A 13,759-nucleotide genomic window follows, 5' to 3' on the forward strand; every position below is an offset into this window, starting at 1 on the left:
GCAAAAAAAAAAAAAAAAAAAAAAAGAGCCCAGAGGGTCAGATGTTTGTCCACTTGCCTGCCCAGGTTGGTAAATCCTGCCTGCAGGGTGATATACATCCCCCAATATAATAGGGTGGTGGGTGTCATAGCAAGAATTGAGCTTCTCAGATCTGGATGCAGAGCCCTCATCAAACAAAAAGGGGCTAAGCTGAGACACACAGCTTCTGTCCCCTTTCTGTGCGGCCACCTTGCGTGCACAAAGATTTGAGCTCTTGGCCAATCACATCAAGAATCTAACGCAATTTTAGATTGGGTGTATGTCTGTGCATTTTATCTGCCAGAAACCCAGACCTGGGATGGGTGGAGAACCAGCTTTCTTCCACCGTGCTCGGTTTGGGATGGGGCATCAGGATGTTGAAAGAGGGCTCGGTGGCCTGGGTGACAGTCCCAAGTGTGAAATCTGTGGGAGTGCTCTGTTGGCGGGGTCGCCTGTGAATCCCCAAAGGGGTTGGAAACCTCCATGAGGAGAGCCTGAGTTTTGGGGCCTGGTCTAGGGCCTTGCTATGGTCTGGATGGTGACGCGGGACAGCAGGACTCCCCTGAGCCCCGCAGACGACCCGCGGCTGCTAAGCAGAGAGAATCCCCCTCGAGGCTGAGGACTTGCAGGGGTGAGTGGAGCAGAGGCGATCGGCTGCCGCGGACACAGCTCTCGGTGAAGTGGTTCAGCCAGAGAGACGCAGACAGGGGCTGCTTCACTGGAGCCCTTAACTGTTTTAACATGTGAGAATTCATCTTGGCTTTTACGGAGAAAGCTTTCTGAAAAGGAGAACTGTGACCCTGGAGCTCGAAGATTTGTGAAAATGGAGGATTTTGTTTTTCTCTTTTATAAATGGTGTTCAGAGGCAATGGAAAAGGTGACTTTGAAGTGGAAGATGACATGGACTGACCTGAAATAATCTTGGGACAAATGAACTAAAGTGCCAAATAACTAAATTCTGGGTTCCAGGTACAACTTTGTTCGGGAGAAGATGGTTTTGTAGGGCTGGGGCCAACAGAGATAAAAAGAGAGAGGGGATCCCATTTGGAGTCTCAGAGTCTGGAAGTCTCAGGAAAAAATTTGCTTTGGGGCCACTTGAGAATATTGTCTTGACGCCAAGACATCTGGGGCCTCTGCGGGGGGCACTGACCCCTCTACTGGGCCTCACCAGGCTGGGAGAGACTGGGAGAGGGGGTGGGACAGATGGGTGGCGAGTGGCCCAGCTTCCGTGACCTCCGTCCTCAGGAGGCTGACAGCCCTTCCTGGGAGGACCCTCCCGGTGGCCTGAGAGGGCCGTGTGGAGCCTCCCCTGCAGAGTTGGCCACATCTCCTCCCCTGCTGGGCAGGCCACCAGAGCTCTGCCTTTATCCAGTGTCCCCGGGACTTGCAACACGGACACCTCCTGTATCTCTGCACGTCACGTTTTTCTGAGAGTGCCTGGCTATATTTTCTGACCTCCTTAACCAGCCTTTAAAAACTTAGACTAATTAACTACGGAACTATTTACTCTGTTTTTATATAAAGTATTTTAAGAAATTGAAGCTCCACGTTAAAGCTGCCTGAGATAAGAGATCACGGACGTGATAAAAGGAGATTCTAAAATGTAAGGGCAAAGGAGATTCTAAAATGTAAGGGCAAAATTAAAATTACAAAGAGAAAACTGGTAGCTCAAAAAAAAAAAAAAAGAGCAGACAATTGTATTAATAAACTATCATGTCAGAGCAAGGTAAAGGTACTTCGCAGGGATCAATGTGAAGTGAAATCAACAGCATGAAGTCATGACCTTTGAAAAAACATTTTTTTCTATTTTGTAACTGAAGCTACCAAAAGTCCCTGGGCTAATCTGTTCTCTCTCTAGTGCTCACGTGAAATAAGATAATGTGCCCTCAAGCACCGAGAGATTTTGGTCTCTAAATCTAACTACTGCTTAAAATATTCAGGGCTTCCTGGAGAGAGGCTAACTCCATGTTGGCAGTGAAAGATTTAAGAGGAAATCAGGGCATCTTGTAATCCTACTGCTTGCAACATTCAACAACGCATTTTTAGCTTAGCAAAGGAAGGATGCTTTGCAAAAGAAGCGGGAACCACGAGCCAATGTAGATTTATTTTCTCAAGACAAATAATTCCCACCTTATAAGCTCACAGTTGAGGGACGTGATCTTGAGTTTAGCAAATCATTTGATTAAATCATGTAATATCCTTGTGACTAAATAAAGAAATGTAGAGTGGATTTTAAGACAGCTGTATGGATTCAGAACCCGCTAATACCATAGATTAATAGATGATTTACGAACGAGCAGGACAAACGCGATGGCATTTAGCCCTAACCCTCCTTAGTCAACATTTCTAGCAACAATTAGAATGATGACATGCCTAGGAAATTTAGAGATGACACAAAGTTATGAGGGTCAGCCAGCCTGCCCTAAGAGACAAGATTCCAAAAGATATTTTCAGGTGAGAATGATGTTTGAACACCAATCACTTGAAACTGAATAAGAAGAAACATAAAACCACACACGTAACGTTGTAAAAATGAACGCAGCACATAATGAGAAACCCCTGATTTTTAAAAGTTCGTATAAGGAACACAGAGGGTTGTTAGTTAACTGAAAACTCAAAATGAATCAACAGTGTGATATGGAGACTTCTTTTTAAGGAATGCTATCTTAGGCTGCATTATTAAAGTATCTACATCAGGCGTCAGAAAACTTTCTCTGCGAAGGGTCGCATAGTACATCTTTAAGGATTTACAGGCTATACGGTCCCTGTCCACACTCAATCCTCCTGTCCAGCATGAAAGCAACCAGAGAAAATACATAAAGGAAGGAGTAGGACTGCACTCCAACGAAACTTTATTTGTGGACACAGATTTGAATTTCTGATCGTTTCACATGTCATGCAATATTATTTTGATTTCGAAAAACCATTTAGAAATGTATCCTATCCCCTCACTTTGCCCCCCCCAAAAGGAAAAATGATTCTAAGCTTGCTGCAGCTGCGCTGCCATCTTTGGAGAACGCTGCTAGAGGGACTCCCTACAGCTGAGGGGAGAGGGGGGAGGGAAACTTCCGAAATGCGTATTAAGCAAATCTCACCTTCAAAAATCCTCAGAACCTCTTGATTAATATACTTCTTTATTTCTTCAAATGAAACCACATCAGCCTAGAGAGAGAAAAAAAGGCCTGTTCATGTGGAACCTAGCACAAGTGAATAAAGAACAGAAATGCTGGGAAGAAGTGCATAACTACAGTGCTTTAAAAGCTGTGGGCCGGCACCGTAACCAGCGATGGGAACATACTTCCTACTAGATTTCACACGATGAGGGAAGACATTTCCTATTACTTCATTTTCTGAAGTAATTTGAACCAGTGTTATGACGGGACCACCCCAGGCACATTTTTAACCTGTAACTAATCCCTGGACACTGGTAAAGTCAATATCTAACTGATTTTATTACGTATCTTCAAAGGAAGAGAACTCCAAGTACGCTGAATGATTCTTTAACAGGTTTTGTTCGTGGGATAAAACTAAGTTTTACCCATTTCATGGTGAAGCTCATCTGCAATCTGCACATTGTAAGCATACTTGTATTAAGCAATTTCCTTTCCTTGATAGAAAATGCTGCGGGATCTGGTAAAGCGGAGTAGGTAAACGACGCCAGTTGAATTTTTAACCCCTTGACGAACAAACCCACATGAATTCGACAGAGAACCTAACATTGAAAATGGTATCTCACATTTATAACAGTAACGTTTTACTATAACACCTTGACATTTTTAAAAGGGAGCTATTATTTTTCATGACGGTTAGGGTTTCAAGGTATGTTGTTACTCATAAAGTGATGATTTCTGTGGGACAGAACAGTTCCAATTTCAATATTTTACTTTCACTGTTTATGGGGCAAATGAACTTGAATGAATGCGTCTAATACCACGTACTGACACAGCACTGAGAGTTCACTGTATAGGCTTTATTCAAACAGAGTGTAGGAAGAGTGGGTAAACTAAAGCGTATGGTGGGAAGGCCCAATTCGGCCCAATCTCTGGAATTGGCTGATTATCTGAGGACGGCATGTCCTTAACCCCCTGGCCTCACGCTAGGACACCCCTTTCTTCCTGATGTGGATATTTTCAGATTCAGTTCTCCGTGGAATGGCCATCCACCAGCCTCCTGACGATGCTTATAAGGACATGGGCTTCCTTAGCCAAACACTCTTTCTTGGCCTAACAGGTTTCCACTTCAAAGCACCATACAGGGCAGATCTGTTGTTCTGATTGTCAACAAAATGGAGTGTTAACATGAAGCAGACGTGTGTTTTCTGGGTAGTGTAAGGGGACATTATGTATTGAAGAGTGTGGGCTTGGAGTCGGTCAGGCCTGGGTCCGACCCACTGGATACCTGTGACATTGGACAGGTCGGCACTCGGCTTCTGCATTCGTCAAGGTGGATGGACAGGTCACCTGTCTTCCCAGGTGAGTTGTGAGGCTCTATTGAAGGGTGTTTAGTGAGTACTAAGAGGGGGGAGTCCACACATAACTTGAAATAAATGACAGCTATTGACACCCTTGTAGAAGCCAGCTTAGGTTCATTATATTAATCTTGAAAGGTTTATGACTGCTCTTGTTGTAAAAGGGACACGTGGTCAGTCCCAGCCAAGAGTTCCTCGCCCACTTACCGGGGAGCCGGGGAGGCCTGGGTGGCCTGGAAGGCCTTGGTGCCCCGGGGATCCCGGGGAGCCCTGATTTCCCGGGGGCCCCATGGGACCTATGGCTCCCTTTATGCCTGGAAGGCCTGGTTTTCCACGTTCACCCTGTGGGCCTCGGTCTCCTGGAATTCCCTGATCACCCTGTTAAGGAAAAAGATGAATAAGAATGATCTCTTCTAGAAGCACGTTAGCTGTGGTTAAAAGCAGATGTCTGGATTCATACTGGCCCGTACTAGCTGTGAGGCCTGGGGTAAAATGAATCAAACTCGCTCCACCCTGCGTCCTCTCCCTAAAGTGGGGTCATTAAGAGTATCCACTGAATAGGCGATGCTGAGAAGTGAGTTAACTCAGGTAAAGTGCCTAGAACAAGCCGACACGTGGAAAGCACTCAGTACAAAGTTAGTGACGATGTTACTTGTACCCGGGTGCCAGTCTAGAATGATGTCACTTTTGAAAGTCAACAGCTGCTTGTCACTTCAGGCTTGGGTCTCCTTTTCAATGGGGAAGGAAGATGGTTAAGAAGATTTCCTCCCTGAAAGTTTTCACTCGGAAAAGCTTCAGGACACTCAAAATCTCTCCTAAATCATGTGTTTTTCTTTTTTTCTGCTTTTTCCTGTATGCTTGGCCTTTAATAGTTTCTGTGGGTTTCTGCTCGTGTTTTACATGCACACGTGTATGTGTGTGTGTGAGCGTGTGCGTGCGCAGGTATCTTAAAGAGTCAGGAAGGTGAGAAAGGGAGCCTTTGGGAAGGTTCAAAGTAGGTCACTGGGGTGGAGAGTCATCACTGAGGTCGTTCGTTCAATAATGTAAATAAACTATAAGAGAATTCATTGATTAAGATGCCATAATAAATTAGATGTGCCTGAATCTGAGAAGAAGTTTCGTTAATGTAGACTTTGATCCTGCAAGGTGTCTACTACTGTATGTGTTTGTGCATGAGAGTATGAAAGAGGGAGGGGGTGAGAGAGAGAGAGAGAGAGAGAGAGAGGGAGAATGTGAATGAGAGAACACGCGTGTGTGACTGAGGTGTCTCAGTACCAGATTTCAAACATTCAGTTCCACAGTTCCAGGAGGTGACGATCACACTGAACATGAAAGGATGGTGCATTGACCTGCCCGGTATTTCACCGTATGATTCTTTTATTTGTGACTATCCTGCAGAAGTCCAAACTCTATTTCTCCTGATTTAAAAAACAATAAAAATGAATGAACAATTACAAAGATCTATTTGGTCATAAATGAAGACATATAGAAAGAAGCCATGTAGAAAGAAGAAAAACAGTCGGACCTAATTTCAATTCTACTGTCTTGGTTATAAAAATGTGTCTCATACAAGTATATCGACCCAGCTTGCATCTGGAGAAATATCGGAGATGACTAAGATTAAAAAAGAAAGAAAGAAAAGAACTACTAGCACACTTTGAGAGTGTGCGAAATAAACACGATTAAAATTATTTATAGTTTAGGCACACGGGTGTTCATTATAGTAAGGTTTTTTATCATGCAAATTAGAAAGAACCTAAATACCCAGGAAAAGGGGGCAGGGTATTTTCCAGATACCTTGGAAAAGCTATATCCAGACAGTGGAATAACATATAGCCACTAAAATGTCCACGTGGATCTAGATTTACTGACATGGAAAGATGGTCGTCGTATATTAGGTGAAAGAATTCACTTACGAAACAGTATGAACCAATATTTTGAAAAGTGTATATTCACTTGTACCGATGCATTGAGCAAACGTGTATATGATGTATAACAGTGAGATGGAAATATGTCCAAAATATCAATAGTGCTTATCTCTGTAGGCTTTTTTTGGTTTTTTCTTTATATATCTCTATTTTTGTGTTTCCTTCAGTTAGCGTGGATTATTTGGGTAATAATAAGTAAACTAGACACCAGTACACAGGAACGTGTGTGCACGTATACACACACACACACACACACACACACACGCAAGCCCTCGCTAGAACCCCTCTGAATAACAATGCTCAAGGAACCTGTTGCCATGGAATGCATCCATTTCTAGCAGAAAATGCTAAGGTTCCTTAGGGAAAAGAATGGGAAGCTGCAACAATGACATCAACAACCAAAACAATGCAAAGAAAAACGTATGCCGTAACTGGCATTACTAGTAGCTCTATATGTCTTTCCCCTTTGTCTTTCTCTCCCCCCTCACCAGCCCCCACTTACTCAGCTTGGTATTATTCCCCCAGCTCAGGGGGTCTTGACAATTCCTCTGTTCCCAGGGAGGCATTTGCAGTTGCAAGGAGACATTTTTGGAGGGAGGTTGGTTGTACAGTGTCTAGTGGGTAGAGGCCAGGGATGCTGCTAAACATCCTACAAAGCACAGGACAGGCACCTATGACAAAGAATTATCTGCCCCAGACAGTAACAGTGCTGAGGTGGAGAAACCCTACTTCAGGTAAAGAACACACGGGTGATAGTTACAGTAGGGACATGTGTCTGAGACAGGAGGCTGATAGAAGCTTTCCAAACTGGAACAGCAAACCAGACTTAGTTGTGAATAAAGGCAAACCAGGTAGGGGTATCTGCCATACGCCCTGATCCTGTTTCCCTGAATGGTCCCATTTTATGCCTGGCAGAGACCTTGGATCACATACACCCCAGCCTTTTCATATGCGGAGATTTCGAGGGGGTCTACGACCATAACTGTGTAACTCAAATGAGGGGGCAGCTGTGGAGACAGACTTAAATAACAATCACAGTAGGAATGTACATACCCGTTCTCCTTTGGGGCCTCTCTCTCCAGGCTTACCCATGATGCCCTGAAAAACAAATGTCAGCACTAAAAATCACTGTGTATCAAGATTTCTCATCAAGCTGCTGGATCAGGAGCTCTGGCAGGTAATCTGGATGTAGTTTTGCATTAGAACATTTATTTTCGACAGTATTTTTCATACCTGCGCACCTGGTAATCCATCTTTCCCATTTATTCCCTGTAAAGACAAAAAATGATCAATATTTCTCATTCTGCATTAACAGACATAATTAAATGCAACAAGAGGGTAAAGTTTCAAGGACTTTATCATATTTCTACTGAGATTTTGGTGAGGCAGTGTGGTGAAATGGAAAACAAAATCGATAGAGTCAGCCCCAAGTTTACATTCTGACTCTGTCACTTGCAAGTTCCATTTACTTCAGGCAATTTACTTAACCTTAATAGCGTCAGCTTCTCCACTTATAAAGTCAGGATAAAATAATGGCCTTAAAACTAAGGATTTAGGGAAATAACAGAAAATGCCTAGCTCACTGTAAATAGTCAACAGGGTTATTTTCCTTCCTTATTCCATTAGGTACATTCTGAGAAATAAGAAGGTTCCCCATGGCACTCGTTGGCTGGTGTACGGCATTTATTGTTCCCTTCTAACAATCTTCCTACCAAAGAGAGCCATTCTCAGTTAAATGGTCTCTGTTGCTGCTTGAGAAATCTCATAACGTGGCCAGAGCCAGATGCCACTATGAAATAAACTGTCAGCCAGAGAACGATTGTTATTTTTCAGTTAGAAAATATGAAAGGACAGTGAGAAATCTGTAATCATGTTTTCTGAGAGTATTAAATAGTGGCTTTTTCTTAGTAAGCTGGAAGTTTCCCGAACTATACATGGCAGTTCTGGAGGTGGTAATAAAGCCCAATCCTGCTTGCAGATTTATAAGCTTGGGAGAACCACTGACTGGGAGGTGTTAAGAAGGGAAAGCACCTGGGGTCCCATCAAATACTGAGAGACAGCAGGTACGTTTCTGAGATTTGATTTGAAGAGGGAGACCAAGGTGAGGAAATGATTTCTTAGCCAGCAGGCAGGTGCATGGACTTGCTCCTCTGCAAAGCCCGGGAGGCTCTGATTGTGCTGGAGTGCAGTCTGCAAGGATGGACCTGCAGAAAGGTCTGTGTTTTTACTGCTGTAAATCACACTAACACCTGCCACAGTTGGGAACCCAGAGTCCCTCGGCCTTCCTGAACAGCCTGGGAATTATCTAGGGCACTTTAACTAAGACCACGTTGCCCAAAGCATCAGGTTCAAAGGATTTATGTCATCCAGAAACACAAGCAAAAAAGGATAAAGCTGATGAAGGAGAGGATGTGAAAGAAACAACTGTGTTAATTGAATAAAAGAAGATAAATCTGATGTCAAAATATAATTCATGTTTTTGGTAACAAGAAAATGAATAAACCTATAGATAGTTTTTTGTCTCTTGTAATTCATCCATGACTCTCGTGTGTTCTCTTTTCTATGAAGGCGTTACTAACTTGTTCTCCATGGCGGGGGGTTGAGTTCTGCTTTCAGAAATTTTTACAGAAACCTCAGTGTATTTACCTCTATCCCCCTCGTCTCACTTATCTGCAAGAACGCTATTCTTTTTTCTAACTCAGAAAGTGTAACCAGCTTTCCCTCCGCTGCACACCTGCGTCTGAGCAGCTGACTGTGGGTGAAGAAGGGTCACCCTCGCTCAGGTGTTCTGATCTACACGTATGGCAGCAGCTCCCAAGCAGCCCCTCTGCATCACCGGCCATCCTTCTGTATTTCCTGACTTGACTCCTTCTTTCCAGAAGTACTTGCACATATTTTCCTGTCTCACGAAACCTCCAGCGTCACCACCCCACTCCTCATGGCCAACTGATGACTTCCGTCCTTCACTGAGAAAATCACAGCCGAGGACCCGCTCACATCCCCGCCGCCAGAGCCACGCACCTGTGCGCATGCGTACTCGGACTTCCGCCCGCCCCCTCCCCGTGAGAAGGTTGCTCTGCCCTGTTCCTTGTAAACACCAGTTTCCACTTGGGAGTCTTCTTTCCTTACTCTAAGTCCACTCTCTTGTATCTTCAAATGTCCCCTCTCAACAGGGTCATTCTTCATCAAGATCCTACCGTGCTGTACTCTCCCCGCAATGAGGTCCACATTTCCAAACGTGGGGGAGAATTGTCGGCTCCTTTGTTACTTTTCTGTATGTTTTCCTCTCGTTTCTCTTCAACACTTACCTCCCTCCACATCCAGGAAACCGCCTTCGCCTGGTTTTCTTCACATCTCACTGGCTGCCCCTTCTCCGTCTTTCTGCCATATCCTCTCCTAACAGCCCTGCTCTCTCCCCAGTTCGCAGCGACCCCACTGCATCCGGGCTCAGGTTGAAATACCCAAACCAGTCTCTCCAGTCCTGGCCTCTCCATTAATTGCAGATGCACGTAGACACTGCTTACTTGACTAGAAATCCACTTGGATGTCTACTAGTGCTTCAACATGAAGTTTTACAACAGAGAGCTCAGTTTTTCCTCCCAAACCCACCCATGTCACGAAACATACCACCCTGACCCCGGTTGCTCAGACCCCAAACCACAGCTTTGACTGGTCTCTTCCTCCCACTCTGCATCTGTCTGATCCATCAGCAAGTGTTGCTGGCTCTACCTTCAGTGCACACCCTAGGTCTCCTCTTCCCACCATCTGTGTTTCTCATGGGGATTACGGTGATGCTTCAGAGTTCCGTTCCCTACGGTGTGCCCCCCGCACGGAACTCAGAGTACCCCTTGAAATGCAGTCCAGTCATTTTGCTTCCCTGCTACAGATGCTCCAGTGGGTCTCCGTCAGACTTCACGTGAAACCCGCCCTCCATTCCTGGCTTAGAAGTTCCTTGTGCTCCGCCACTGGCTGCCTCTCCCTCCGTATCTTTGCCCCTCTCCTTTAGCTCAGCTCACGCCTGCCTTCAGGCCTTCCTCCCTTCCTTCAGCACGGCAGGCTCTACTAGCCATTCCTTTTTCTTGGAACAAGCTCCCCCTGCCTCCCCGCCCTGCTGACCTCCCCATGGCCTGAGCTCTCCCATCATGCAGGGTTTGCTCAAGTGGTGGGCCTTTATTGACTGCCCTATTTCAATTCTACTCTAGGGCTTCACCCCGCTCAGATCATCTTCTCCCTGAAGTTGTGTGTGTCTATTTGTTTGTTGTCTTGTGTCCCTGTACTAGAATGTAAATCCGATGAGCTGAAACCTCCCAGTGCTTGGCATGTAGTAGGCGCTCAAGAAGTATTTGCTGAGTGAACAGATTGCTTTTTGCATAATCCCCTCGGAACTGGATGGCAAGCATTTGCGAGTGGCTTACAGGGGCTGGGATGGGGAGCTGGTAAAAGGGAGGGAGGGGAGGGAGGGAATGAGACTAATATTAATGGGGCGTCTCCCACGGCAGGCATTGGACGTCTTACCATATGTCACGTTGCTTAAGTGACTCACAAACCCTTTGAGTCATAACTCAAACCCAGATCTTCCTGACTCTAAATTCCATACACTTCCCGTGCATTCACGTTGCCTTCTCTGGGGAGGCTGTGGCCAGGGAATGCCCTTGCCCTGTGGTCTCACAGGTTCTGAGCAGCCTCCTGAGCTCCGCACTGCGTGGTCACCTTCAGCCCCCCTTCTCCTAACAGCATCCCCTTCCCACCCACCCCACGGCGCAGAAACAAGCAAAGGGAGCAGGGACTTCTATAAAAAGCGCACCCGACAGTGAGGTATGTCTATTCCTCTTTATATCCCCTCCCTCGGGGCCCAGCACATCCTTTGCAAACGGCAGGGATAGCTGACAATATGTGGAATTGAGTTGAATTAGTAGGAATGGTTGTTACAATGTCACATCAATATTATGTATCAGTAGCCAAGAGCTCTTTTAGGACAGGAGGGGATGATGTATTTGACAGCAGTGATTTATGAACATGTAAGAACAAGGCCCACAGGTAAAGGAGGGAATCTGATACAAGAGCTTCTTTCCTCTCTAGCTTAACACACAGGTGTCACATCTGCGAGTCTTTGTATTTCAGGATATGACAGGCCATTTCATGTTTTAGCTCTGCTGAGGACCTCAGACCTGAGAAATAATGAGTCTAATTTCCTGACATTTAAAACAAAAGACCTCACTCTTCTCACTGTGGTTTAAGACGTAGAGATACTCACGGAGAGCTGGACACTCAGTGAGAACCACACCCCCAAAAGCCATTTGCAGACCTGCGCTCACTTACTTGGAAACTACTTATTCCAATCTCAGACTTTCTGAAGAGAGAGGTAAAGAGGCAATGCTTAGAACATTTCTTAAACTGGCAAATAATAGATAAAGGACTTACGGGCTTTCCTGAGGGTCCTTCTGGTCCAGGGAAACCTATGTCTCCAACAGGCCCTCTCTCACCCTGTAGACGTGGCCACAGACAAAAATTAGCTGCCAAGAAGAGCTTTGAAACTGCATGTAGTACAACACAAGGACAATGGCTAAGTAAGGAATGGGCAACTGACCGGTTCTCCTGGAATTCCTGGAGGGCCTGGGGCTCCAGGTTTCCCCTGGGAAATGAAGCCAAGGGGAAATGTTAGGAGCCAGATTACTGAATGAGGCCACGCGCTTCCCTCCCCCACCTGTGCGTTTACCACCCGTGCTGCAGGTGTGGCTCTACACCGAACTGGCAGCCCTACCGGCCAGAGTCCCAGAAACCACACTGCACTGGGCAGACGGGACGGCAGTCCCTCAATGCACATATGGGTGTGGGGTATGGGAGGGAGGATAAGCTTTTGAAAATATTAAGCCAGTGTATCCTCATTTCTGGAAATCCCTCTTGATGGGCAGATCCTCTTTACTTTAGGGGGAAAGAGGGCACAGTGGGTCAAAGAAGTCCTTCCTAGATTTTGATTTTCACAAGAAGCTTTTTCAGTTCGTAGTGAGATAGCCTGAAAAGAAGCATGGTTGATTTGAAAGGCCGTTTTGTTGAAAGCAGAGGACAAGTTTGGTGTGACCCGGCGTACCGCAGCCTGGAAGACTGAGGACGGAGAAACCATGGGCTAGAGAGACCACAGGAGGGATGAGAGAGATAGATACACCAGCAGAGACGGCAGTGGACACGAGCCCAAGCGTCCAGGCCAGGCCTAAGGATCCTGCCTTGGAGAAAGAGCCGCTGCCTGCACCCTGAACCTCATGTGGTTGGAGATGCAGGTGTGGGACTGAGACCATGGAAATCCCAGTAGGTTGCAAGGGAATGGAGAGGGAGACCCTTTTCCGCACTTGCTGTATGGAACTCTGGGAGCAGACCGCCTGGCAGGTCAGCTACAGCTGAATACCGAGGTGAGGCAGACACAAGGTCCTGAGATGGCATCCGGGCTCCCACCGCCCGCCTGCAGCAGGAGCGCCTGGAATCCCATGGACCTGAGTTGGGGGACGTGTTAGGGCTGAGAAAGCCAGTGTCCCAAAGGGTCTTGGTATAGACTCAGGGGTGCAGGGTGCTTGGGCCTGGAGCTCCAGACGAAGATCCCAAAGGCTGGGTAGTGCTGGCAGGGACCTCGGAGGCCCCGGGGAGGGCATGCTGCTCACACGCCATCCTGGGAGGGAGGGGAGGAAGAGCCCTGGGGAAGGCCCTGGAGGGCCTGAGTGCACTAGGAGGAAACAGACAGCTCTGTTCCAGGAAGAGCAGGACCGGCCCGCTTGGCTCTCAGCAGAGGCCTGTGATGTGCTGAGCAGGGAGACACATCCCTGCTTCAACCAGAACCATCACCTTAAAAGTCTTTTATTGTGGTAAAATATACATAACGCGAAAGCTACCATTTTAGCCATTTTATGTGTACAATTCAGTGGCATTAAGTACATTCACACTGTTGTATAACTGTCACTATTTCCAGAATCTTTGAACTAATTCATTTTTCCGAGCCACAGTAAGGTCCAGTTATAGAAAAGAGAGGTGCACTTTTTTTTTTTTTTTTGCTGTACGCGGGCCTCTCACTGTTGTGGCCTCTCCCGTTGGCGGTACACAGGCTCCGGACGCGCAGGCTCAGCGGCCATGGCTCACGGGCCCAGCCGCTCCACGGCACGTGGCATCTTCCGGGACCGGGGCACGAACCCGTGTCCCCCGCATCGGCAGGCGGACTCTCAACCACTGCGCCACCAGGGAAGCCCGAGAGGTGCACTTTTAACTACCCAGTTGTATATTTGCGGCGTGCAACATGTTTACCCTTCCCTACTTCTGTCATTGTCAGTTAACCTTCTTAACGATGAGATAGGAAAGCTGCGTT

General features: G+C 46.4%; 1 protein-coding gene across 1 annotated transcript in view; it reads right to left on the reverse strand.

Annotated features, from left to right (window-relative positions):
- The window catches only part of COL19A1 (collagen type XIX alpha 1 chain), a 356,422-nt gene that overhangs the window by 12,292 nt on the left and 330,371 nt on the right, over positions 1-13,759 (reverse strand). Inside the window, exons 42-47 of the mRNA XM_032650897.1 lie at positions 12,002-12,046; positions 11,836-11,898; positions 7,648-7,683; positions 7,468-7,512; positions 4,694-4,864; positions 3,114-3,180 (exon numbers count right to left, since the gene is read on the reverse strand). Of these exons, the coding sequence (XP_032506788.1) occupies positions 3,114-3,180; positions 4,694-4,864; positions 7,468-7,512; positions 7,648-7,683; positions 11,836-11,898; positions 12,002-12,046 (427 nt within the window). The remainder of the gene's footprint in view (positions 1-3,113; positions 3,181-4,693; positions 4,865-7,467; positions 7,513-7,647; positions 7,684-11,835; positions 11,899-12,001; positions 12,047-13,759) is intronic.

Source organism: Phocoena sinus, chromosome 12, assembly GCF_008692025.1.
Source record: "Phocoena sinus isolate mPhoSin1 chromosome 12, mPhoSin1.pri, whole genome shotgun sequence".
NCBI classification, from domain to species: domain Eukaryota; kingdom Metazoa; phylum Chordata; class Mammalia; order Artiodactyla; family Phocoenidae; genus Phocoena; species Phocoena sinus.